At 57.4% G+C, this 26593-nt stretch overlaps 1 protein-coding gene across 1 annotated transcript; it reads left to right on the forward strand.

The window, feature by feature from the left end:
* The first annotated feature begins 21 nt into the window (after positions 1 to 21).
* Positions 22 to 22239, forward strand: OGFOD3 (2-oxoglutarate and iron dependent oxygenase domain containing 3). The gene is made up of 9 exons (XM_006751175.3): positions 22 to 235; positions 2237 to 2454; positions 6108 to 6183; positions 7165 to 7207; positions 9385 to 9449; positions 9931 to 9987; positions 14966 to 15119; positions 18424 to 18547; positions 21923 to 22239. The coding sequence occupies exons 1-9, from the start codon at positions 162 to 164 to the stop codon at positions 22057 to 22059; spliced, it is 948 nt and encodes a 315-aa protein (XP_006751238.1). The 5' UTR covers positions 22 to 161; the 3' UTR covers positions 22060 to 22239.
* The last annotated feature ends 4354 nt before the right edge of the window (positions 22240 to 26593 follow it).

A 26593-nucleotide genomic window follows, 5' to 3' on the forward strand; every position in this document is an offset into this window, starting at 1 on the left:
CGGCCTCCGATTGCTCGGGCCTGGCCGCCAGACCCGGGGTCGACGGTCGAGTGCGTCGCTCTGCGTCCCCGGCAGCGCCGGCCTCGCGCAACCTCTCGCGGCGCTCGTCCCGGGCTCGGGCGGCTCCCGCGTTCCGCCCGGTTCCGCAGAGGCCTGGCCCGATGGCGCCTCAGCGGAGGGGCGCGCCCAAGGCTCCCGAGGGCAGCGGGGCGGCCGAGCGCCGGCGCCCGAGCAGGTACCGGACAGCGCGGGGAGGGGCGAGCTGCGGCGGCGGGCGTGGGGTGGCCGCGCGGCGGGCGTGGCCAGACCGGAGGGCGTGGCCTATAGGGGCGTGGCCCGCAGAGTCGTGCTGCGCGGCCGGGGCTCGGGGTTCGGACTCCGGACGGGAACTCGGGGCGGGAATCCTTCCCTGACCCGGACCCTGTGTGCAGAGGGCTCCACGGCCGGCCTCCCGACGCGGGCGTGTTCCGAGGCCCCGTCGTGTCGTCCCTGTGCGCTGTCCTTAGGGCTGTGTATAGGAGGGCCGTCGGATGGATGGCCCGATGAATGAATAAGTGACCGTCCCATCCCGTAGCCTTGCAGGGGGTTCTTCCTAAAGCTCTCAGAGCCAGGGTGTGTTTTCATCGCTCCAGGAAAAATCACTGAGCCCCAGTGCTTGCCCAGGGGCCATGGACCTTGCTCTGAGACTTGGAAAGCAGGCCCCTTCTGTTCTGGCGAGATTCTCTGGGTGCAGCTTGAGCCAGCTTGCTCCAAACAGGGTGCTCCCCTTGAGCAGACCCCGAGGGGAGTGTTGCATCTGAATCTGGCCGAAGATGCAGTTTCTTCATCTTTTGTGTCTCTGTGCGTGTGTCGTCGTCGTCGTCCCCCCTCCCCTTCCCCCCCCACCCCGTCTCTTTCAGATTCCGCAGCCGCACTGTGGGGAGAAGGGTCCCCAGCAACTCTACCTTGTCGGTCAGAGTGCCAATCATTTGCTGCTGAGATGGGCTGGCAGTCTCCCTGCCCTGTCTGGAATTTCGGGAGAAGGGAAATGATGGGCCGGCTGGTGTCAGGTGTCCACCCTGGTCTAATTATGGAAGGCTGGGTGGCCTGGAGGCTGGACAGCAGTTCTAGGGGTGGGGAATCTTTTTGAGTTGGGCAGAGCCCCCCTTCCCCTTCAGGTGTCTATGATCCCTGTTTAAAATGATCAGGTATCCACTCAACGTGGTCTGACCATGCTGTGCCCTCCTTGGGATTTATTTATTGGAATTTGTTTTATTCATATAGCACTGCAAAGAGTTGAGGGACATAAAAATAGAAGTCAGACTCCCTGCTTTTCAGGAATTAATTGCATACTTGAAGAAACAAGGGCACACCTCCTTAAAAGAGTGCCTTGATCTTTTTTCTTTCTTTCTTTTTTTTTTTTAAGATTTTTATTTATTTATTTGACAGAGAGAGACACAGCGAGAGAGGGAACACAAGCAGGGGGAGTGGGAGAGGGAGAAGTAGGCTTCCCGCCGAGCAGGGAGCCCGATGCGGGGCTCGATCCCAGGACCCCGGGATCATGACCTGAGCCGAAGGCAGACACTTAACGACTGAGCCACCCAGGCGTCCCTTTTTTCTTTCTTTTTTTGCGAGTTCTTTGAGCCCTACAGTCACCAAGTCTTTCCTAGACAACAGTAGACAGCTTCCCGTTTACACAGGTGCACACAGACAGCCGCATCCACGGGCACATACATGGGTACAGATGTGCACACACATGTGCATGCAACTTCAGCCTGGCAGTGAGAAGTGTAGTTACCCAGGTTGTGCAAAAAGTGTCTTAATTGCACATTGTTTTCACTGTGCTTATCTTCTCGGCTGGCTTGTGGTTTTAGTGAAGTGGGTTTGACTCACACTTAGTTTGTGTCCTGTGTGTGGGCATGGGCCCTGGTACATGGTTCGGGGCAGTCAGTTTCAGTTGCAGGCAATGTGATTGGCAGCACAGATTCGGGTTCTCCGTGGGCCTGGAGGGACACTGACTGGCAGCTCACCTTGTTCCCAGCACGGGTCAGATGGGGCTGGGGGCCTCCTTCCCCAGCACATCCTCTCAGGCTGCCGAGTGCCCCTGGATTGGCTGAGAGCAGCTCTGACCTCCGTTACTGCAGAACAGTGTAAGACTTGCTGTAACCAAGTGTGGGTGCGGTCCCTGGTCATCATGGTCTGTCTTCTCAGCACACACGGGTGCCTTTGGGTGATGGCGGTTGTGTTTTGTCCTCAGCACCAAGAGTGTCCGGGCCCCACGGGAGGTGCCGAGGAAGTGGCTGAGAACCGCCATCCCAGGGGCCTGCGCCGTGCTTGCTGGGCTGCTACTCTGGGGCAGTCTGAGGGGTGATGGTGGCGTCACTGAGGTCCTGGCTCACCGTGGCGAGATGCTACCAGGCAGGTTCATCGAGGTGCCCTGCTCAGAGGACTATGACAGTCACCGAAGGTTTGAAGGTAGGCGATGCTGCTGCAGTCCGGGAAAGAGCAGCACGTCAACATGGAACGTGCTGTGTCTGAGATGCGTCCGTGTTCTGCTGCAATGAATTGGTTGGAATCAGATTGAAAGTGGGTGGGGGCCGGGGGGTATGGGCGAACTTTCCCTCCTTCAGGTGGGTTAACGCACACCTGGACTGGGAAATGCAGGGGCAGGCCTGCCGGTCACCGAGGCTAACATTTTACCAAGGTGCCCTGCACTCTGCTGGAGAGACAGTTTGCCTGGAGGCACACAACGGAATTGGAAAGGTAAGGAAGAGAAAGCTGAAACGAGAAAGGTCTTTGGCTATAGAGTGTTATAGAGTGTTGTCGCTGCAGAAAATGTTGCAACAAGAAATGTCACTACTGGGGACGCCTGGGGGGCTCAGTCGTTGAGCGTCTGCCTTCAGCTCAGGTCATGGTCTCAGGGTCCTGGGATTGAGTCCCGCATCGGGCTCCCTGCTCCGTGGGAAGCGTGCTTCTCCCTCTGCCTGCCGCTCCCCCTGCTTGTGTTCTCGCTCTCTCTCAAATAAATAATAAAATCTTAAAAAAGAAAAAAAAAGAAATGTCACTACCAGAAGCCCTTCCCCAGGTCGAGTGTCCCATGGGGGGGCGGGCAGGAAGGCAGGAGGGGGCGTGGTGCCCAGAGGCGCCCATTGGGTTCGGCACCCCGGAGAGCCCAGGACCTCAGTGCCAGTGGGCTTTAATTTCTCACACATTCCTCGCTGCTGGGCACTTTCTCCGTTTTAAAAACCTAGCCTGCACGACTGTCTTAAAGACAGAATTCTGTTCATTTTTTCATTGAGAGTAGTGCTCTGGACTGAACTGGAAGAAGACTGCCCAGTGCTTCCACCGAGTGGCGCCCGCGGGCCAGGGCTCCACCTCCCTCGCCCGTGTGGATGCCCTCCCTGTCTCTCTCAGCCTTTCCCTCTCCTGTCCCAGCTTCCAAGAAAGTATTTCTCTGCAGTTAGAGCTGAAGTTTCTCTTCTCACACACTTAATAATTTAGCAACACTAAAAGTTTGCACGAGGGGGTGGGGGGATTGGGAGTTATTATTATTTAGCAATGTGGGGTTCCAGTTTGGGAAGCAGAAAAAATCCTGGAGACGAATAGTGATGATGTTGGCACAACACTATGAATGTAAAATGGTAAATTTTGTGTTATGTATATTTCCACAATACCAAAAAATAGTTGAGGTCTATTTAAAGCTTCTGGACTTCTCTCCTGCCCCTCAAGCTGGAGGGGCTTCTACTTTGGGCAAGGGGCTCCTGATGAGACAGAGGCTCGACCCCTGTGGGGGTGTCTGGACAGAGCACCACACCGTGTGTGTGTGTGTGTGGAGTGTGTGCTCATGCCCTGATAAGTCAACCATCCAGAATTCACTTTTTCACCCAAATTATACTCTTGACCCTTACTCATGTTGAACACTCTGTTCCTACTGGGTTTCAGCATTTCAAAATTCATGGGGTTTTGGTTCTCTCTTTTTAAAAATCAGTTTCTAACCTAATTGCCTTGTAGCTCAATAATATATAATCTGTATGATATAGGTCCTTTGATATTGGCTCAGACTTTCTTTTTTTTTTAAGATTTTATTTATTTGACAGAGAGAGACAGCGAGAGAGGGAACACAAGCAGGGGGAGTGGGAGAGGGAGAAGCAGGCTTCCCGCGGAGCAGGGAGCCCGATGTGGGGCTTGATCCCAGGACCCTGGGACCATGACCTGAGCCGAAGGTAGACGCTCAGACTGAGCCACCCCGGCGCCCCTGGATTTTTTTTTTTTAAGATTTTTATTTTAATTGAGACACAGAGAGAGAGAGAGTGCACAAGCAAGGAGGAGGGGCAGAGGCAGAGAGAGAGGGAGAAACGGGCTTCCCGCTGAGCAGGGAGCCCAACTCGGGGCTTGATCCCAGGACCCCAGGATTATGACCTGAGCTGAAGGCAGACGCTCAACGACTGAGCCACCCAGGCGCCCCGAGACTTTCTTTTTTTAAAGAGTTATTTATTTGAGGGAGAGAGAGAGCACCCGCGTGCACGCATGCTCATGAGCAGGTGGGGGGGCAGAGGGGGAGAGAGCGAATCTCAAGCAGACTCTGAGCTGAGCGTGGAGCTGGTTGTGGCTCGATGTCACGACCCTGAGATCATGACCTGAGCTCAGACACTCAATCGACTGAGTCACCCAGGTGCCCCTCAGACTTTCTTTTTGACCTAATATGTTTTTGTTAATGTTCTACGTATACCTGGAAAAACGTTTTCTAATGGTTGCATGCAAAGTTCTCCGTGATTCTCCCAGTCTCTTAGTCTGCATCCTCACGGACTTCTGTCTCCTTTATGCATCAATTACTGAGAGAGGCGAGCAGGCATCTCCACCGTGCCTGTGGGTCTGGCAGCTTCTCCTGACTGGTCTTTCGTGTTGGCTGTTTCTTATCTGAGATGATAGTATCTGGTGCTGTTTGTCATGTCTTCATCTTCCTGGTGAATTGTTCTGTCACTTCTAAACATGACCCTCTTTTTCCCTGTAATGATTCTTCTGTCTTAAAGCACAGTAGTTACACAGATATCACTCTCCAAGCTTTCTTTTGATTGTCGTTGTATTTGCTTTTATTTTTTATCTTTCTGTTGTCATTTTGTTTAGGGAGTAACCCTTATAAAAAGCATACATGTGGCTTTTGTTTATAATGAAAACACCTGTATCAGTGGGATGGTATTTTGCCTCCTGGAACTGAGGCACCTCTCCCCTGATGGCCCCCAAGTAGAAGTTTATTTTTCCCACACAACAAGGCACAGAGAAAGGCCCCCCAGACTGGCCTGGTGCTCTGTGAGCCCCTCAGCACTTAGACTCAGTGTGTGGCTCACCTGGTCCCAGGACACCCACTCTACCTCCAGGCACCAGGCTCACGTTCCAGACAGCAAGGGGGAAGAAGGATGAAAAGCTAGAGGTCAGCCAGCCCACCCTGTCCCAGAGTGTTGCTCGGCTCCATCTCATTGGCCAAGACCTGTATGAGGGAGCTGGCCCGCCCTGTGTGCTGAAACACCAGGGGTTTGCTCAGCCCTCTGTCTGATGCTTTGCCTCATCCTGGCCCCATCCACCTGACCCTGGTCTCGGCGCCATCCGAGCTTCTCCACCTTCCTGCCCCTAAGCAGCTGCACATCCCGGGTGCAGAGAGATGGAGGGAGTGCAGGGTGGGACACATGGTGAGCACCTTTGGTTTGCCGGGCCCCTGGGACAGGACGGTGACCAGAATTACAAGCACAGCTTCAGTTGTCCCCGAAGGGCTTTCTCACGGGGGCTTAGGAAGTCTGGATCTGTGGTCCTAGATTGTCATGGATACTGCCTCTGGCTCAGGGATCTCTTCCCAAGGGTAAGCACCTGCCTGGCGTGGGGCCACCAGGAATGTGCTGTGTCCAGCCAGGTGTCGGTATGTCCCGCAGAGGATGCACTTACACCGAAAAGATCATTGTTGCCTCTCTGAAATTCACACCTATGTGGGTGTCCTGTATTTTATTTGCCAAATCCGGCCCCCTCATCCTGTGGAAGGCACGGCCCCACAGAGTTCCCCTGGGGAGGGCCACCTATAGGTAAGTCCTCAACAGATTCAGCATGGGGTCAGCATCTCCTTCTGGCTCCTCTCTCCCCAGGCTGCTCGCCCAGGAAGTGTGGACGGGGCATCACTGACACTGTCATCACCAGGGACGAAGCCCAGCGGATTCGCAGGTACCCAAGCCTCTTCTGTCCCGAACAAATGGGAAAGTGGGGCTGCAGGACAGGAAGCAGACGGTTTTTACTAAAAAAACAACGTAAAGAAATTCATTTAGAATTCCTAAGCATTTCTCGCGTGCCTCCAAGGGCAAAAGCAGGCTTCTCCAGTTTCCAGGAGCAAAGGGTGTTCCCCTCAGGAATGCTGCTGCTGCTGCTGGAACCCGCCGAGGCCCAAGCCCTCTTCAGGGGAAGTGGGTCTGACCTGGATAGGAGGTCTAGGAGATGCTGCCTCCTCAGCTGTTGGGGAGACTGTGGGTGCCCTGTGCAGACGTGCCCCCTGCAACAGGGGCTCACAAGAGCGCGGTGCAGTCTCTGTGCCTAAGCTGGCTGGGCATTAGCCCTTGGGCCGACCAGCCGTGACTGGCGTCGGGGCGGGAAGTCTTACTCAGATGCAGCCGACACTGGATTTTTCTTTGTTGGGATTTTAAAAACAAGATCTTAAAGCTTTGATTTTGCAACAAATTGTTCAGACACGAGAGCTGTTTAGACACAGGTGCAAGGTGGAGCGGCGTCTGCCCTCAAGCTGCCTTCAGCCTATGTCCCAGCTGCCCGTCCCAGCAGGGAGACGCTCCTCCTGTTTCTAGATAACAGTGTAGGGGCTCGTTGGGCAGGAGTCACTGGAGTCGGGTTGACCCATCCCCAGGGACCCAGTGGGAGTAGCTCAGCCCATTTGGGTGGGCACCAGCTCTTGGTGCTAAAGATGGAAATTAAGCCTACTTGTTTCTAATCTGTCATATTTAATTAACAAGATGGTGAGGAAATATTACCATTTACTCATTTAGCTTTGAAAATTGAGTCCTTTGGTCTGAACATGTGTTTATATTGCAAATATTAAACAATCTATTAACATTACATGAATCATGCTGGTTATTTGCCTAGATATATCACAGACAATTCTACTAACTAAATCCTGAATATAATGACCTTCCCCCACAGCATAGCCGAGAAGGGGCTGTCCCTGGGAGGATCTGACGGAGGGGTGAGTTCCTGCTTCAGTTTTCTTTCTGCCCCTTTAACTTGCTGTCCGTCCAGGAGCAAGGAGGTGTCCCCCCACATCGCCAGTGTGGACAGGCCACATTCAGGGGGCACAAGAGTGTCCCCGCTCTTCACAGGGAGTTGCAGCAGCCTGCTCCAGATCTGGGGCCCCCGCTGGGGGCAGGCGGATCTGGTCTCAGACAGTGAGCTGACAGAGGGTGAGTTAGGAGCCCAGTGAGGAGGGTGGCCAGCCCTGGAAGCGGGAGGGGCTCCTGGGACACGGTGACGCACATGCTCCCCAGCCTCCAGGCTGGAGGCCCCACAGACACGGTGTGGGCACTGTCATCCATGTGTGTGAGAGTGCAGGGGCCCAGCGGGGGGGGGGGGGGGGGACGGACGTCCCAGGGGATCTCATAAACAGTGCGTCCACCCAGAACCTGGGGATAGGACCTTATTTGGAAAAGGGGTCTTTACAGATGCCATGAAGTTAAGGGTCTGAAGATGAGGTCATTCTGGATTGGGGTGGGCCCTAAATCCAATGGCAAAAGTGTCCTTATGCGAGAGAGGCAGAGAGAGACTTGTGGAAGAGGAGAAGCCGCAGGAAGACAGAGGTGGAGGGATGCAGCCATAAGCCAGGAGACCCCTGGAGCCACCAGAAGCTGGAAGAAGCAGGAGGAGTCCTCCCTTAGAGCCTTCAGAGGGAGCGTGGCCCTGGCCACACCTTGATTTTAGGATCTCTGGCTTCAGTAGCTGTGAGGAGACAAATTCCGGTTAGTTTGAGTCCCCGGTTTGTGGTGATCAGTCACAGCAGCTGCTGGGCCAGGGCAGCCCTGTGTCTCATCTGCCTCCTGGGCAGCGCCTGGGGTCCTGTTCTTATGAGCACCGCACATTAGCTTGCATTCCCCTGTGGTGTCCTGAATGTGGGTCTCCACCCAGCGTGTGAAGCTGTGGAAGATAGTCTTCTCTGCATTGTTTGGCGATGGCTGAATTATCGCCATTACGCGGACCCGGATCAGTCTACATGTTTGAAAGTCCTGGGAAGATTAGTTTATGGACTTTGCTAGAATTTCTAAGTATCTCTATGATTATCTGCATGACTTTATTTTATTCTGCAAAATTTCCCCCAGAGTTCCGAAAATTAAGCTCCTTTTATTTCAGTTTGGTTTGAATCAGGGGTAGCATTTATTAAAAACCCATTTGTGCATGGACTCATCTCTTATTCTTTGTTGGGCATTCCCTCAGGAAGTTGTCTTGCAGCAAAGGAACCAGATTTGATGCCTTTAAGTTCAGTTAACATTTATTAACCTCAAATTATGTTCAAACCCCTGGGCTGATCACTGCACCAATTAGGAGAAATATAGTAGCTTCCAGATAGTGTAAAAATGGTCCCTGCTGGTGACCACTTTTCCCGGATGGGGCGGAAGACCCACAGAGGTGGGGTGGGCAGGGGTGCAGAACACTTTGACAGTGTTTTAGAAAGTAGGACCCAGCAATTCCACTTCTGGGGATTTACCCAAGAGAATGAAAGCATCTGTCCACACAGACTTGTCTGCCAGTGTTCAGGGCGGCTTAATTGGTGATAGCCCCAAACTGGAAACAACCCACATGGTTGTGTTACCCCAAACCATGGAGTGTCCTCAGCAATAAGATGGGATGGATGTCTGTGGACACAACAGCATGAGCGAACCAGAGTGGTGATGCTGAGCAGCAGGAGACCCAGAAAGAGTGCATCCCACATGATTACATTCACATACAATTTTAGAAAATGTGCATCAGTCTGTGACGGTAGGAAGCACATCAGTGGTTGCCTGGGTGGGGAGGAGTCGGGGGAGAGAGGCAGGATGGCAGAGGGTATGAGGACATTCTGGGATGTGGTTGTTATCTTGATGGTGATGGTGGCTCAAGGGTATGTGACATCAAAGCTTATCAAATTGTGCAGCTCATCTGTCCCTTACACCTCAACAGGGCTGAAGGAGCGAGGGTGGGCGGGGTGTGATTCAGCTGCAGGAGTTCACAGGTCTGTGGACTGTTTTCAGAAAATCAGACTGGGCGGGAGAGAATGAGATCTGTCCTGTACATACCCTGGGTCCCCTGTCTTGAAACCCGGCATGGCCTCCCGGACCCAGGGTGAGGGTGGGCTGGACCTCAAGGCCCCTGCCGCCCTGTGCTCGTCTTTTCCAGGCATCCGTCTTGGACTTGCACTCAGGGGCCCTGTCTGTCGGGAAGCGCTTTGTGAATCTGTACAGGTGAGAGCCCTGAGGGGCTGCAGCCCTCCCTGCACCCCTGTGCATTTCTTAGCTGGAACTGGGGGTATGGCCCTTCTCAGGGGGCGGGATCCTTGTTCACCAGCTGCAGGGAACAGCCTGGGGCTCCATCGGAGGCTTCTCCGGGGCCTTCTCCGGAAAGCGGGACCTTCCTGAGGCCGAGGGACAGCCAGAGGGAGAGGTGGGGGGGGTGAGAGGCTGGGCAGGCCCTCAGGAGAGCGGGAGAGTCCGGTGGGACTCCGATCCTCCCTGAGGCCAGAGAAGCAGAGATTCTCCCAACCTTGGTGCTCACATTGACTTCCGTCCCTTTAATCACGTGGTTATCACTGGAGAAACAGATCAGCGCCCAGGAGGAAACAACGAAGCTAAAGGAAGTGGGGAAAAGATTCAAAGATTATAATAAAGCGTTGACAACAGACGTCCAATGAAACGTTACATTTGTTAACAGCCTATTTTTTCACAGATACTTTGGAGATAAAATACAAACCGTCTTCTCAGAAGAGGACTTCCGGTTGTACAGGTGAGGAGGAAAGCGGTCATGACGTCAGACGTGGAGGCAGGGGGCGCAGGCTGAGTGGGGAGGGCGGAGGGTCGGTGCCGCGGGAGCCCCGCCCAGCCAGGGGCAGAACCCAGGCGCGCCACGCCCATCACGGCCACACCCACCCAGCTGCAGGGCCACGCCCACCATCCGCTGCTCAAGGGCCTAGGCCACGCCCCAGGCTAGGCCACACCCACCCACGCCCTGCAACCGTGCCCACCCATCTTCACCCCGCCCACCAGCCCACGCCACGCCCCTGGGCACGCCCACTTGTCCGAACCCACCGTGATCGCGCCTTCCCGACCCTGCCCATCCCACCACAGCACCGAGTCCATGCCCACTGACCACGTCCACCCACCCAACCCTTGCCCTCAAAGACCACCACCCGGCCATACCCACCTGACCACCACCTCTCCAGACCACGCCCGCCCCATGTCCACCCCAGCTGAGGGCTTGTGCATGTCCCTGGGGTATGTGCCACAGCCCCTGGCTTGTCGTGGGCACATTGTGAGCAGAGGGTCTCACGAAGGCTGAAATGCACAGTTCACTTTATCAGAGTCCGGGCAGGTGGACGCAGGGGTGGTACCTCTCTGCCCCGGGGGCCAGGCCAGGGAACCCATGGACCGCATGAGTGTCCCCAGAAATACTGAAGGGAGGGGGCTTGTCTGGGTTGGCCTCTTCTCCCAGCTCCGTGGTTTTTCTCCTTCCCTGACACTCTGTGCAGCCAGGGCCGACTGGCAGAAAGTACTAGAACAGCTGTGAGTGTTACACTCTGCACTAGCGTCCAGATCGCTTCGGGCTAGGAGGTGGTGCACAGGGCAGCACCTGCCTCAGTCGCTGTGGGTCCAGCCAGGCCATCGAGCCCACACGACCCTGTGGCAGGAGCAGGCCCGTGGAGGCCTCGTGCGCCCCCCGTCTGTCCAGGGCTGCTCCCTGCCCCTCGCAACAGCTCACGTGGAGGGAGGCAGAGCCAGCCTCCGCGGGTCCAGCAGCTCTTGCAACAGCCCCACGAGCAGCCCAGGGTGCTGCAGGGGGCCGTGCCCTCTCAAGTCACATCACACATGCTGGCGCCAGGAACGGCCCTCCTGCCCTGACAGCGCCCCTCACTGCGGAGTGGCTTTCTTTAATTAAAACTTATAATTTTTAGATAATCAAGACTCACAGACTGTTTGGGGAAATAACACAGGGCGATCCCATGTACCCTTCACCCAGTTTCCCCCAACGGCAACAAGTTGGTGTGAGCAGAGCAGGGCATCGCCCCCAGGAACCGGCCCCAGTGCTGCCCCCACCGTCTTGCTCAGAATCCCTGGTTCTACCTTATTTGTGTGAGTGTGTGCAATTCTGTCCCCTGGGTTGGTCATGTAAGGGCTGCCAGTCACGGTACCGAGCGTCTCGTTGCCACGCGGACCCCCACGTTGCCCTTCTGTCCCCTCGGCCCCAGCACCCGTCCCTGACCAGCAACCAGCGGGCCCATTGCTACCGTAGCCTCGAGGCCTGGAAACAGCTGCTGCTTCCCCTTGGTGATGTTTCCAGGGAGACAGCCGGGCTCCTGGTCCAGAGAGAAGCGAAGGGTCGGGGTGAACTTGACATGCAAATTGTAGCAGCAGTGAGCGGTGCCCTTGACCCCTGCCACGCGCTAGTGACCTCACTGGGTCGGCCTTAAAGTCTGGGCCTGGAGCGAGGCCGGGTTTCGCAGCACAAAAGGGCCAGGTGACCAGCGGTGCAGGAGCCTGGTCTGCAATCACCCCGTGCCTGGTTTACTGTGTTTACGGTGTTTACTGTTAAGTGAACAGCGTGCGTCAGTATTTTTTTTTTTTTCCAAAGATTTTATTTATTTATTTGACAGAGAGAGACACAGCGAGAGAGGGAACACAAGCAGTGGGAGTGGGAGAGGGAGAAGCAGGCTTCCCGCCGAGCAGGGAGCCCGATGCGGGGCTCGATCCCAGGACTCTGGGATCATGACCTGAGCCGAAGGCAGACGCCTAACGACTGAGCCACCCAGGCGCCCCGTGTCAGTATTTTAATGTTCGTAAGTTCAAGGCTCTATGAAACGTAAAAACAATCACCACGGATGAAGGGAAAACAGCGGATTTGTGTCTCATTCGAGTGCGAGCCTGCAGAGAGGAAGGGGTGTCGATCCAACTGCAGTCGGGGACAGCTCGTGGTTGCGCAGAGAACCCAGGGAGAGTCGCACGTATGGAACAGAGTTTGTATTTCTGGAGTGAAAACCCAGTTGGCTGTTGAACCAAGAAGGGTGAGCGCCGTTGCCGGGCACGTGGGTGCTGGAGGAGGCGGCTGCCAGGAGGCATGGAATGCAGGCTTCATCAGGACGCTCGCTGTGTTCCACCAGAGCTGAGGGTTTAATAAATGAGACTGGTAGTTATCAATGAGGAAAAATGGAAGGAACCAATTAGTTTCACACAGTAAAACAACTATTAAAATAATAACTGGGGCGCCTGGGTGGCTCAGCTGGTTAAGTGTCCCACTCTGATTTCAGCTCAGGTCGTGATCTCAGGGTTGTAGGATTGGGCCCGGCATCGGGCTCTGCACGCAGCAGGGAGTCTGCTTGAGATTTTCTTTCCCTCCACCCTTCCTCCTGCTCGCATCAGCTCTCTCTCTTAAAATAAAAAAACCTTTAAAAAAATAATCATAGGGCGCCCGGGTGGCTCAGTCGTTAAGCGTCTGCCTTCGGCTCAGGTCATGATCACAGGGTCCTGGGATCGAGTCCCACATCGGGCTCCCTGCTCGGCGGGAAGCCTGCTTCTCGCTCTCCCACTCCCCCTGCTTGTGTTCCTGCTCTCGCTATCTCTCTCTCTGTCAAATAAATAAATAAAATCTTTAAAAAAAAATAATCATAATAATAACCCAATCACTAAAACTTCTCAAAATAGAGTCTCAAATAGTGTTGTCAAGGAAATGGCAGTTTTAGAGGGTGCCGTTGGAATCTTTTTTCTAACTTTGTCTATTCTGTTGTTAAAAATAATTGAGCATTCTGAGACATGACAAGAGTATTACCAGCATGAGATCTCAGCCTGATCTCATTTATGGTCTAGATTGTCACAGAACATTTCTGCTGGACCAAGAGAGCGAGGTTTGGGGACTCTCGAGGCCATGGCGATGTCATGGTCAGAAGAGCTGCCTGTCTCCCACGAAAGCATTCTGATAATTCACACAAAATACAAAATGCTCCGCTCTGTGTGTCTTGTGAGCTGGAAGGAAAGCTTTGAGGTTGGCTTTATGGTTAATGTTCAGGGTGAGAAATTCCCGGAACTCCACCTCGGCTTATTACAGAGGTGGTCAGTGTGCCCCCGGGAGCAGGGCTCCTGCCGCTCTCGGTGCCACGTCCACGTGGTTTCCTCGGACTCCCAGCCATCTCTGGACGTGCTGAAGGTAAAGCGTCAGTTTGCTTCCCGTCTTTTCTGGCTGTCCTCTGTCTGCTGACCTCAGGGAGAGTGTGCAGCGTGACATGCAGTGGCCGGAACTGAAAACCGGAGGACTGTCCGGGGCGGGCCCCCGGGAGCCCAGAAGGAGCACCATCACCTCATTAGTGTGCCATCCACAGAGTGTGTGGTTTGATGACAGAGTGAAGGAATACCACGGGCCTCTAAGTTCTTTCGGTTCGTTGAACTGGGACATTTGGCTCAACACTGTTGGCAAAGCTTTGCGCATTGAAGGTGAACAAAGATGAAGACAACAAAGCCCACTAAAAATTCTGACGTTCTCAGAAGTAGTTTTTCTGACTTGGCTGATAAGAGCTGCTGAGCGCACACCTATCTCCTACCCCGTTGAAGGGTTAGAAGCATTCTGCATGTAGTTGTTGGCCCAGCAGAGGTTCCATGAACGTCGCTAATGGTAGAGTGCTTGCTGTACTTACTGAAATGAGTCTAAGGGGGTCCCAGGAAAAGTCTGGTGCGCCCCCAGTTGGCGCCCTGCGGAATGGGGCACCCTTTGGCTACTGGTGTGCCTGTTGAAGCATCGGCCGGTGGTTTGGAGATGTTGGAAGGATACCCTGTTGTGCTGGAGCTACGTCATTTGTGGGGCTAGAGCTAGCTGTGCACGTGTGCACGCGGGTACGTGGGCAGGCCCCTGAATGTGTAGGTGCGTGTGGGCGTGTACCTGAGTCTCGCAGACTTGGGCATATGTAGGGGTGTAAGTGTGTATGGCGTGTGTGGGTAGGTCCGTGTGCACACGTGTGTCCAGGCATGTAAATATGCTGCGTGTAGGTAGGTACGTGTACACGTGTGTAAGGGTGTACGTTTGGTGTGTGTAGGGAGGTCCGTGTGCACACGTGTGTAGAGGCGTGTAGGTGGGTGGGTAGGCAGCAGGTGTCGTGTGTCTACCTGAAAGATGGGGGTCAACCCGTCTAGCACTGCTCCCCTGCATCTGGCCTCCCACAAGGAGGCGGCTCCCTGGAGCTCGGCTGTGCAGGTCAGCAGCGGTCCAGGCAGAGGTGGTGCCCTCACTGTGGATGCCGACGTGGGGGGCTATGCTCCATTGGCACCTCGCCCCACAGCCGCGTGTGCAGGGCTTGGAGCCCAGCCCCCTGGACGTGCGAGGAAGGGGCCGGTGTCTCCACGGGGTGCCACCCCTCTGCTGTGGCAGGCGGTGGCCCCAGCCCCTGGCTGCGCACACTGTGGCTCCCAGTGAGGGCCTCTCTGCCCCGCTCAGGAACACGCGCACGCGATGCAGAGGGCCGCTCTCCTCCTCTGTCGCTCTGAGTGTCCCCAGCGGGCCTGGTGCCGTGGCCATTCCTGCAAGGAATCGGTGCTCAGTTCCTAGTCCTGCACGTGGTGTCCCTTCACACAGGCCCAGGCTGCTGGGTGTGTGTCTGTCCGTCTGGCGGCTGGCCCGTAGTCCGTGTCTTTTTGCAGCGTGGCGCTGTGTGGGCTCTGCGGGACCTGTGGAGAGTTCTCTCCGGGGGCCGCACTGCTCCTGGGTGATGCGTGTGTCCTCCCGACAGGGACGTGCGGCAGAGGGTCCAGCTCACGATCGCCCAGGCTTTTGGCATCAGTGTGTCTTCGCTCTACCTGACAAAGCCCACATTCTTCTCCCGCATCAACAGCACCCAAGCCCGGACAGCTCACGACGAGTATTGGCACGCACACGTGGACAAGGTGAGCACCCACTCTCCGGCGCAGGTGCTGGGGCTTGTCCGTGCCTGCCCGAGCCGGCTCGGCCTGGGCTTCGGAGCATCTGCCCTGTGGCGTTTCTGTGGTTGGGATTTTAGATGTCTTCCTCTCCGACATTTGGGGTGGGCCCTAAACCCTGTGGAACCCCGTGGATGTCGTCAAGGAGGTAAAACCCGTCCCCGGTTGGGACAGTGAAATGTGCACTAGGAAGTGGTGGGCACCGTGGCACCCTGTCCTCCGTGGCTGCGTCCGCTGGAGCCGTGAGCTCCACCACGTGCCACCAGGCAGCTCTGTCGTCCCCACAGCTGCAGGTGGCCTCCCCTTGGGCCTGCCCTCCGCCCGCGTCCCGCCTCTTCACGGGAAGATCTCTCGACCACTCAGGATCCTCTGGATCTCCCGTCCTTGATCTCTGTTGCACAGTCCCAGCTAATCAGTGATCTCGACCCGCTGAGTTGGAGCCCATCCCCATCTGTACTGCAGCCTCGCCCCCCCGTGTTCTCAGCGTGCTGCTGGGGTCACCTGAGGGCTGCAGGTGTGCTCAGGTGACCGAGGACCGTCCCTCGTGTCCCTTGATGCTAGAACGAAAGAAGCAAGTGAAGAATACCCGGAAAGCTTGGGATGAGTGATGAGGGCAGGTTGGGACGCACGCTTGCAAATGGGGCTTCAGCTCTGAAACCCAGCCAGATGCTCAGCCTTTGTTTAACCTCGACTGGGCTGACGGAGGCGGCACCACGCGTGGCCATGGGCACAAGGGTGTGGTTAGTGAAACCGAGGACCCCAATACGTAATCAGTTCAAGCCAGCTTAAATGGAAGTGGCGTCTGTGGCCAGGGGCTCCCAGCGGGCCAGCGATGCTCTGGGGGCTCCCCAGACTCAGGCTGGGACTGCGGGATTTCTGGCCTCACGGCGGGAGGCCCGGTGTCTGCTTGCAGTGTGTTCAGACGCCAGTCCGGGCCGCTGTGGTCCGGCCCGTCCCCCTGCCCCTCACGGCTGTGGCAGCCGTTGGTCTGTGGGTGACCACCGCCGATTGTCACTGCACCAGGCGGCAGGTGCGACCTTGGCCGTGAGATCATCACAGACGTTGCAGGGGCAGAAGTGGTTCTTACGGTGCTGACGGCAAAGACGATGAGTGTGGAGGATGGAAGGGTACGTCCCGCATACGGAGAAGGGAGCCCCCTCCGTGGGCCGGAGCCCAGGAGGATCTCCTGCACGAAGGAGGAACAGCCCTCCACCCATCAGGAGGAGTCCGCTCAGGAGAAACAACCCTGAGCATGGCCCGGCTGCGTTCTCGAACTTCGAAGAGAATACTCCTCAGGCGGGAGGAGACTGGCCACCAGTCACATGTCAGCAGCCTCAGGCTCTCCAGAGCGATGCTCAGAGCCAGGAGGCCACGGAAGGGTCTGCAGGAGCCGGGGTCACACGAGCAGCCACAGGCCGCTCCCGTGTGGACGTGGCAAAAAGATGTCCTCAGACGCAAGAGAACTCCGGAACGTGGCATCTGCTCCTCATCCGCGAGGCTCTTGTCTCAGCTCAGGAACAGAGACACCCCCGCCACTCCCAACCAGCTCCCTGGTTCTCACGCAAGTTCTGAGGGTTCCTTTGCAGTATCTGGGGGTGGGCGGGTAGGAGAGGGTCAGGTTCCTGGACTCCCTGCCCACTGCACGGGGTCTCTCTCAGGTTTTACGTGGCTCACGTATGATTGATGGACATGAGGTTCACTGCGGAAGCTGCTCAAGAAGCCCGGCCCCAGGAGATTCGCAGGCTTATCCCTCTGGTGTTTGTTGGGAGAAGGGATTCCGGACAAGGGGAACCTGAGCCGGGGTCTTAGTGGGGGATGCGGACACGCCCAGGTGTATAGGAATCCAGCCTCACGTTGCGTGGTGCCAAGTTTGTGAGATGGTGACATTGCTCTTGGGCACCATGGCAGCTCTGCTGGCCGGCCCCCCTCCCGTCAGGAGGTGACTGTCATCATGGTGATGGGGGTAGAGATGGTTGCAGGGGGAGAAGACTTTTCGAGCCTTGATCAAATATGGCACGTGAGACTGGCCTGGGGCTTCTGAGTCGTTCCCAGGATGCCTTCAGGTGTCAATAGAATCACGTATGACTGGCTGTCAGCCCGGCGGCTTAGAGGAGAGAGTCGGGCTGTGCGCCAGGGCTGGGGGGCGACGGTTTGGACTGCAGTTCTTAGACCCCTCCGTTTATCTCTTACCCCACACTTGCTAATTGAACGATTCATCAGCCTGGAAAATGTTATTATGTGATTAAAATTCCTTGTTTGTCGATATCACTCTCTTTGTGTGAAAAGAATGCGTATCTCGGTGGTTCCCTTTATTAACCAGATCCCGATCTGTGTGAGTGAGCCCTTGGAGAAGTGCAGTCAGCTTCTCCTCAGCAGCCTGAGGTTCTAAACCAAACCCTGCAGATGAGAAAACAGCATCTCCACGTGGTGCCCCTTGTCTGCCCTGGCCGCGAACAGTGCCTCGCCTCCCAGACTTCAGGGCGTCTGAGGGAACAAATGATAGCCGCCCCCTGTTTACGTCCCTCCGTCCAGGCCAGGGGTGGGGGTCGGTCATCAGAGGGTCCGTGCTCAGACGAGCCCTCAGCCAGGCCCCGTCCTTCACCATCCGCTTTGCACTGCCCGCGCGGTCTGCCCGAAGAGCGTCTATGCAAAGAGGCTCACGCACTAAAGGGCAGACACCGTAGGGTCCGCCAGATGAGGACCCCGGGGTCGTCAGAGACAGAGACAGAAGGGTGGGGGCCGGGAGTGTTTAACGGGGGCAGTGTCAGTTTGGGAAGATGCCAGGCGAAGTTCTGGGGACAGACGGTGGGGATGGCTGCGTGACTACGATGTGCTTCGTGCCCCCGGCTAAAATGGCACATTTATGGCACGTGTATTTTACTACAGTTAGAAGCAAAGGTTGGGGCTGCCCCACATGTGAAGAAAGAGCAAAAGCACTTGTCGTTGCCGCGTTTGTTCCGTGTGTGGACGTGGGAGGTGGGAGCTGCCAGTTAGCGGGTGACACGGCCACCGTCCCGGGAATCGCGTGGCTCGGGCTTGTCGGCCGAGCGTCCGCAGGCGCTGCATCTGAGCTGTGCGGGAGCCCCAGGCAAAAGCGCAGGACCGCGGGCCTGACCGCGGTGTGTCTGTGGTCGGGAAGGCAGCCGGCGGTCTCATTTAGGAGGCGGACATGTGTTGTTGACCGACCTCGGAAGCGCGAGCGCGGCCTTCTGGGCTGGTGTGCCCCACGAGCGCCCGGACGCTGACGTGCTCCCTCACGCTCTGCCCGCAGGTGACCTACGGCTCCTTCGATTACACCTCACTGCTCTACCTCTCCGACTACCTGGACGACTTCGGCGGGGGCCGATTCGTGTTCATGGAGGAGGGGGCCAACAAGACGGTGGAGCCGAGAGCAGGTAGGACCCTCAGGCGGCAGCCCCGGGCTTGCAGGCAGCTGGGCAAGCCATCCATCTGCTGGCCTGGACACGCCCGCTGCCCCAGGTCACTGCTGCACATCCCCCGAGCCCCCCACTTCCTGCAGTGCATTCCCGCTCTGTGCCTCCCCAGACCAGGTGGTCCTGGAGCCCCCAGGGCCCCCAGCACGGCACGGACACTCAGAGCGGCCCGTGAGCATGTGCTGAGCGGAGGGACCGTCCCCTCCCTTCTGGCGCTTGTGGGGAAGGCTGGGTTCGCAGCCCCAGCCAGGACTCCCAGAGACTCACAGGCAGAGCCCGGACACCTGGCCCAGACTCCTGGGCCGCGCCGTCCCCCTGCGGCCACGTCTCACCTGTTCTGCCGCACTGCGCTCACTTGCTCACTGGGCGCCCGCCTGGTGGGAGCCCAGTCAGACCAGAGAGGCTGCCCTTCTGGGTTGGCTAAGAATGTTCCTGCCGGCCGTGGGACCAAGCCAGTGGGTCCAAACCGCTCCCTGTCGAAGCTCTGAGAGGAACACGCAGTAGCGTGGAAATCAAAGCTGTAAAAAGGGAATTAAGCAGCTCAGGGTTTGCTCTCCTCCCTCTGTGGTGAGCACGGGAAGAGGTGCAGACCCGGCTCAGTCAGCGGGCAGGAGGGGCCTCCAGACACCCTGCAGCTCCGGCAGTTTAGCAGATTAAGAACCAGACAAGCTTCTGGTGCTAAGGCCGGGTGTCACCTGTCACTGCTTTCAAGAGACACCCTTGTGGCCCAAGAGGAAAAGGACGTGAAGGACCTCAAAAACTGAGATTATTTCACATTTTTGGTTACTCAGTTGCTGAGCTAAATCTTATTTTAAGTCATTTACTGAAGAATGTAAAAAGCCAGAAAGTACCTTTTTCTGAATTCTGAAATGTTTCATGTTTATAGAATTACGTGGGCAGTATTATTCAGACAACTTGATGTTCCCCTAGGGGATGTGGCCCTGGGAGACTCGGCCTGGGGGATGTGGCCTTGGGGGACGTGGCCCTGGGAGACTCAGCCATAGGAGACTTGGCCTGGGGGACTCAGCCTGGGGGACGTGGCCCTGGGAGACTTGGCCTGGGGGACGTGGCCTTGGGGGACGTGGCCCTGGGAGACTCAGCCATAGGAGACTTGGCCTGGGGGACGTGGCCTTGGGGGACGTGGTTCTGGGAGACCCGCCCTCCAGTGTCAGTGTTACCGTGTTTGCTCTTTGCCTCGTGTGGTGTTGGCGGTGCTGGCCTGCTGGTCACCACACAGATGGTGACTTCATCCTCTGCTGGTAATTTCCTCGTGGTTCTGGTGACAAGTAGCCTGCCACTGGGTTCTTGCAGAGCACGTCTGTAGTGCCTGTGCTTATCGGAACCACGGTGCACTTCCCAGCTCCGTTGCTGGGCTGCACGCAGAAAGCACAGAGGGGCTCCGGCAGGACCGCACGGCCCGAGTCGCACTTTTCTCCACAGGTCATCACACCGGCATTTGGGGGTCTCTCTCTCTAGGTGGGCAAGATGGGGGTCTGCCAGGTTATTTATAACACTCCCTCTGTCCCGTCCCCGCCTGGGGCTCAGCGAGGCTGGTCCGTGCCCACAGACGTCACGGGAACCGGCGTTTGCCGGGCGAGAGATGCAGCGCAGCTTGCCCACCAGCGAGGCCACATGAAAGTTGGCATCCATTCCTTACACAGCGTCCTCGGCCTCATGGGAATCCACAGGAAAATAGCCACAGCGCCTCACACTTTCCCCCTTACTCATGCTTCCCAGGACCCTCTCCGTAGATCCGGGTTTCCAGTGGGGACCGCTTTCCTTCGGCCTTCATGCATCACACCCCTGGCAGCAGCTCTTCTGAGAACGTCCCCATCTCACCTTTTCTCCCGGCTATCTTCACTGACTGTGAAATTCAGGACTGATAGCATTTTCCTTTCTCTTTATAAACATCATTCCTTTATTCGGGTTCCATTCTTGCTGAGAGAGTCGCCATCACCGGGTCACTGTCTTTTTTCTCTGCTGTTTCCAAGATTTTCCCGAAATCTTTCATTTCATCCGTTCCATGGTGTTGGGCCTCGGCATGGACTTATTTATATTTATCCCACTTGGAGTTTGCTATGCTTATTGGACTAAAAGCCAAAGGTTTTCGTCACGTTGGGGAAAGTTGGGTGATCATTTCCTCAAGTCCTCCTTTTCTGCCCCAATATTAATTTCTTCTTCTGAGGCTCCAGCAGCATGAACGGTGGGAGGCTTTGTACTGTCCCAAGGTCTCTGTTTGCAAACTGTGCCAACGCGCAGGGAGGGATGCGGAGACCCCCACTCTTACTGCATGTCAACAGACACTTGATTGCCGTGTCCTTCTGCACAGGGGGCAGAGGGCATGGACGGGCGTGCACACAGGCCTGGCTGCTTGTCCAGTGTCTCAGGTTTGAATCAAAGTGCAAGAGACTGAGGACAAGATGTCTTTTAAAAATGTGGGTCTCAGAGAGTGTTGTGCGTGCGGCTTGCTCTGGGAAAGAGTGTTTCCTTCGCGGGGATGGCACCGTGTGTGAGCTCCAGGAGCCACCGGGCTCACACTCGGCTTCTGCTGTGTCCACAATTTCTTTTGCTCTGTTGTTCCCAAGCAGAGCACAGTTCTTTGCTTACAACGAGAAAGCAGCAAGCGTCTGAGATGGACTTTCCTTTCCTTTGCAAAGATTATGGTCGAGTTGCAAGTATGAAGGAAGCAGTCGCGTTTCCAGCAGTAGCTTCGAAGGGAAATGCAGTTGCCACAGTGCCTGCCGAATCCCAGGTTCCTCCCCTGCGGCTTTGCAACGGTCAGCCCCTTTGTAGAAAGATCTACGGTGCTGTGTGCAAGGCCAGTTAAAGACGGAAGCCAATGAGTGGAATTGTCTGTTGACGGTTGGAGGACCCCCTCCTCTTGACTCAGAAGCTGCCTCTCCCCACGTCTTCGCCTTTTGTCCCCACTTGATGGGAGCTAACGAGGCGAGGCGCTTGGCGTTGTCTTGACGCGTCTTCCCCGATTCCTGGTTAAAGCTTTGCCATCACTCTGCAGGGTTTGGTTTTGTCTGACGTGGGATTAGAAGTAAGGTCCTAAGCGTCAGACCTGAAAGGCTGTGAGGGGTGGGCCTGGGGCGGTCCCGTGGCTTGTTGGGGCGCCCTGGGCGGCGGCAGGACCTCGCCCCAAGTCTGGGCCCGCCCACCGCGAAGAGGGCCGGGACAGGGGCTGGGGGGCCCCTCACTTCCGACGGCCTCGCCTGCTTTGCGTCCTGCCCAGCCGTTCCGTGGCGGGCGGGCCTGTCCCGTTCTCCTCGTTTGCTGCGTCAGGGCCGGCCGTTTGTGTGGCCTCCTGGTCACTGCTCTCTTCTGTCCCAGGTCGGGTGTCCTTCTTCACCTCGGGGTCCGAGAACCTGCACCGCGTGGAGAAGGTCCACTGGGGCACCCGTTACGCCGTCACCATCGCCTTCACCTGCAACCCGGACCACGGCATTGCAGACCCCGTGTTCACGTAGCCCTGGCCTCGGCGCCCTCCCCCGGGAGCAGCCACGCCGGACAGATGCCCCCTGCCGCCAGTTCGGCCCATTTCCATTGAACAAGGTGCCTTATGAATCACCCGGAGGTTGATTTGCTGCTGTACTAATCGTTTCTCGTCTGTAAGTAAATTAGGGGAAGCGGCTCTTCACCCCCAAGCACCTGTGTGTTTGATTCAGCGTGCTGTCAACGTCGGGCCCAGGAATCGGCAGCGAGCCGACATGCCCGCCTGCCTCCAGGAGGGATCCCCGGGCCCTGGGTGGAAATTCCCGTTTGTGAATAGATAGGCATTCGCCCGGGCCTCATCCAAGTTCAGAAAGCACCGCGGACCGTTGAAGCCCGACTTTGGAATGTGGACGATGCCATGGTCTGTAGAACAGGTCCAGGGTGCGGGCAGCTCTGGGAGACAGGTGCGGGCCGAGGACCTAGGACACCGGTGACGTGAGTCCCACCGGACACAGCATCCTCCTGCGACCAAGCCGGTCACACCGCACGCGGGCGCCCTGCACGTGCCCTGTGGGAAGGCAGGGCGCGGGTGCCCGGGGGGCAGACCGTGTGTGTAATCTGGGGAGGCAGCGGCAAGGGACCAGGCAGTAGGACAGACGGGAAGCAATAGCAGATTGAAGCCAAGCAGGGCAGCACCGGTGGGCTGAGGTCCGTTAATCTCTGGCCCCCAGGCTCCGGGAGGCCGAGGGGGAAGCGGGGAGCATCATCCGTGGCACATCCAGTCCCTTTTGGGCTGACTGACGCTGTAAATACCGGTTTTTCACCTGATCTTGAGTTCCAGGAGAAGCAAGCATAGACCGCCAGCTCTGAATTCACTTTGTAGGGCCCCCGCTCCGCCCAGGAAGGGCTTTGCGGGCTCTGGTTTACCATCCCAGCCTCCCGCCTCCCCTCTGTTCCCGCCTGAACCTCCCCCACCCATTGCCTGCCGAGCCCCACAGAGTGGCAGGGGAGGGTCCGCACCCAGTGGCCAGGACCGATGCCTGAGCCCCGTCCCCCCACAGAGCTGCAGGCCCCGCCGTGACGTTCCTCAGCACCTTTGAGACCAGGTCGATCCCAGGGGAGCTGGGGTGTGGGCAATGCCTCCTCCCGAGAAGGCCGCACTGTGGGCGTCCCGCTGCTGTCCCCAGCCCTGTGGACACACGAGGTGGGGCTCACAGTCACACAACTGGCTGGTGCCCAGCTTGAGCTCTCTGGGTCTCCCTCGGTAAAGAAGACAGATCTAGGGGGGCGGGGGTCAGCCCAAAAGGACCCCATTCCTGGAAAATTCCCATGAGCAGTAAGGAGGAGGGAGGAAGCGACAGGAGGATGGGCACCACCTGGGGTCTCCACACGCCCAGGGTGGGTTACTGGACCAAGGCTTCGTCCCCAGGAAAAGGTGGGCCACTCCCCTCTCCAGGTCCCCGGTCCCCAGAACAGACCCTCCCCAGTCACCCCACACAGCCGAGACCCGCCTTACTGGTGGGGGCTGCCGGAGGCTGGTGGGGTTTGTGGGGTGGGGGGCACATGGCATTGAGGTGCTGGCCATGCAGTTGGCCCTCTCCTTCTGCCTGTCTGTGTGAGGCCAATGCAGGGCGGGCCTGGGGTTGGCGGTCCGCACCCCCCCCAGAGCCCCAGCTGAGGCCTTGTGTCTCGCCTCAGACACACTGTGTTCAGGGGCTTGCCTGGATCAGGACCCCCTGAGACCCCAGCTGGTGCCCCAGCCTCGCCGTCAGCTCAGGCACCCCTCCCTCCCTGCCCAACACAGGTGGGCCCCTGCTCACACCATTCATCAGAGCCCCCGCCACCCCAGGGCCACCTCCGCGGTCTGGACAGCTCCTGGCTGCCAGTGGCCTGCTGCCCAGGCTGGCACGCAGTGGGGCGCACACTGTCTGCCTCCACTCTGCCTGGTGGCCGTGGGCATGGGGGGGAGGGGCCAGAATAGGAAGGAGGCAGGGGTGGGGCTGGTAGGCAGGGGCAGAAGCGGAGGGACCCTCCGCACAGGCCCCCATGGGGACCAGGGAATACACACATGGACGCAGGGCAGGGAGGGGGCTGGACCGCTGGACAAGAGCTCCCCAGGCCACGGACCGCTCTGACCCCACTCGGCATCCAGACCCCGGTTTCCACCGCCAGGGGGAGAAAGGGGCAGGTCAGAGCTGTCCAGCCTGTGGGCCTGCCCTGGGCAGCTCAGGGGATCTCTCCTGGGGGAGAACTGGCCCCTCGCCCCCCACGTGGGGGTGGGCCCTTGGCTGGCCTGGAGAAAGCAAGTCTGGAGCTCCTGGCTGTTGGTGTTGGCAGCCCCGCTTCCTGCTCGAGCGTCAACCGTCTGGAATGCTAATGGAAAAATCAGCCCTGGCACTGGGGCTCCTGGTTTGGCGGTTTGGGGGTGTTTGGGGAACCAGGCTGGACTCTGGCCACCCCTGCATCCCTTACATGGGGATGGGGGCTCCCACCTTCCGCTGGCCGAGCTCTCCTCCTTTCTCATACTGGTGAGTGGTTGAGGGAAGGTGGCCCAGCAGCTGGGGATGAGCTCTGGGTGCTTTCTCCAGGGGACAAAGGGGCCCCAGCGTCCTGTCCCCCCCAAGGCTGGCCCTTTAGGTGACCCAGATCCGGAGCACCTGTCAGCCGGATGCACAGGTGTAGACTCAGGTTGAGTTCAGGCCTCTCAAAACCGCTCAGGATGCCCTCCCAGAAAGCGCCCCACGCATCACCCCACAAGCACTGTGTGGCCACCCACACAAGCACCAACCCCCGCCCCCCCCCCCCCAGCGCAGAGGTCCATCTGGGGAGCACAGTCTTCACAAACAGAGAGCTCCCCGGGCAGGGAAACCGTAGTGGCTATGGGTTTGGGTACAACTCACTTCCCAAAGAATGAGTTCCTGGAAAAATGAGTCTGGGGAACTTTGAAGTGTGCGTTTCTTGTTGATAAAGAACGTCCGAAGTGCGGCTCCCCTGGGCGTGTGGCCCGGTGACACGGACTCCGCGGGTCTGCGCACCGGCCACGCTTCCTGCAGAGGGCGGGACAGCCGCAGGCCACCCTCCGGGGGGCTGGGGGTGCCCTGTGGCCCCACCGCAGTGGAGGTCAGCAGCCCGTCCCTTCCAAGCCTGAGCCGCCTGGAGCCTGAGGGGCAGGAATGTGCCTGTCCCTGGTAAACCCATCATCCCCACCCGCTCGGCTCCGGAGCCTCCTGGGTTGCCGAGCCGCTGCTTGGCTGTGAAACCTCCCAGCTTCTGGCTCCTTCCCCGCCTCCCAGCAGCCCCCTCCACCACCCCTGGAACTCAGAAGACAAACGAAATAAGGAAGGGCAGCGGGTCAAGAGCACAGTTCATTCTCTCTCTCATTCCCCACGGGGTGCCCTCCATGGGGGCGGGGCCCACAGCCTGCCTGGGACACTGGCTGGGGTGGGGGCTGGGGGACAGGGTGCAGGGGAATGAGACAGGGCAGGGGAAATGCCCTGAGGCCTGGCATTTGGCCCCCCTCCGGATGCAGCCGGGCACCCCATCCCAGCCAGTCCTTGTGTCACTGGCTCTGCTGCCCAAGGTCTTCCAGAGGGGCATATGCCCCCACCTGCCCTGCAAAGGCCTCTCCTGCCCCAGCCCCAAGCCAGCCCCGCAGACCAAAGTCCGAATTCATGATACATCCAATCAAGAGCAGTTAGTGCTTCACAGGGTAGCCTTCTATGAAAAGAAATCCATTCCCCAAATGCACCCAAAATACAATCAGTTCTGGGTGGACGCAGACACGGGACCACTCACTCGTACCTGCTGGTGGAGCAGTTTCTACTCAAGACGGACGCACCACCCAGCAGCTCCACGCCTGGACTGACTCGGAAATGGAGGCAGAGACTCCCTCCCCAGTGCTCCTAGCCGCTTCGTCTGTAATGGCCCAAGACTGGACCCACAAGGACACCTGTAGGTAACAGGTGGCAGTCCATCCATCTGCAAGGCTCCTCGGTGACGGAAAGTACCGATGAGCCAAGTATGGTAACCTGGAGACCAGCCACAGAAGACGGACAGCTGACGGGTCCCATTTGTAAGACGTCCTAGCGGCAAAATCTGTCAAAGCGAGCGGCGAGGACACGGCTTCGGGGGCACTGCGGGGAGGGTGTGCGCAGCTCCGGGGTGGTGGGGCCCCGTCGGGACATGGGGTGGGGCATCGCCGGGTCCCTGTCCTCCTGTCATGGGAGGATACCGGTGGGACTTTCAAGCATCTCTGTCCAGCTTTGGTGCATGTGTGCACACACTCATAAAACTTGGGATTACATTATACAACTTTACCTTCTATTTCTCCTCTACCATTGTGCCTTAGATCGACGTCATTGCTAATCTCAGAGAACACAACCTTCCTCTCTCAACACCGTGCCATAATTTATTTAAAACTGGGGAACTTTCCATGATGTCTTTGATTCTTAGAGTAATGCTGGAATGAGTATCTTTATATGTAAACCTTTATCTACATCTGACTCTCTGATTTAGGATGAAATCCTGGAAGTGGGGTTCCCAGAGCATGAGTTACAGACGTTTACCTGC

The sequence above is a fragment of the Leptonychotes weddellii genome, chromosome 15, assembly GCF_054177405.1.
Source record: "Leptonychotes weddellii isolate Sample4059 chromosome 15, ASM5417740v2, whole genome shotgun sequence".
NCBI classification, from domain to species: Eukaryota; Metazoa; Chordata; class Mammalia; order Carnivora; family Phocidae; genus Leptonychotes; species Leptonychotes weddellii.

What these genes read in the sequence shown, in the direction of transcription:
- OGFOD3 (XM_006751175.3), top strand. Translation starts at nt 162, where the DNA reads ATGGCGCCTCAGCGGAGGGGCGCGCCCAAGGCTCCCGAGGGCAGCGGG. An exon ending in GAGGACTTCCGGTTGTACAG is followed by an intron (nt 9,988 to 14,965) that starts GTGAGGAGGAAA and finishes TCCTCCCGACAG; the next exon opens with GGACGTGCGGCAGAGGGTCC. An exon ending in GACGGTGGAGCCGAGAGCAG is followed by an intron (nt 18,548 to 21,922) that starts GTAGGACCCTCA and finishes CTTCTGTCCCAG; the next exon opens with GTCGGGTGTCCTTCTTCACC.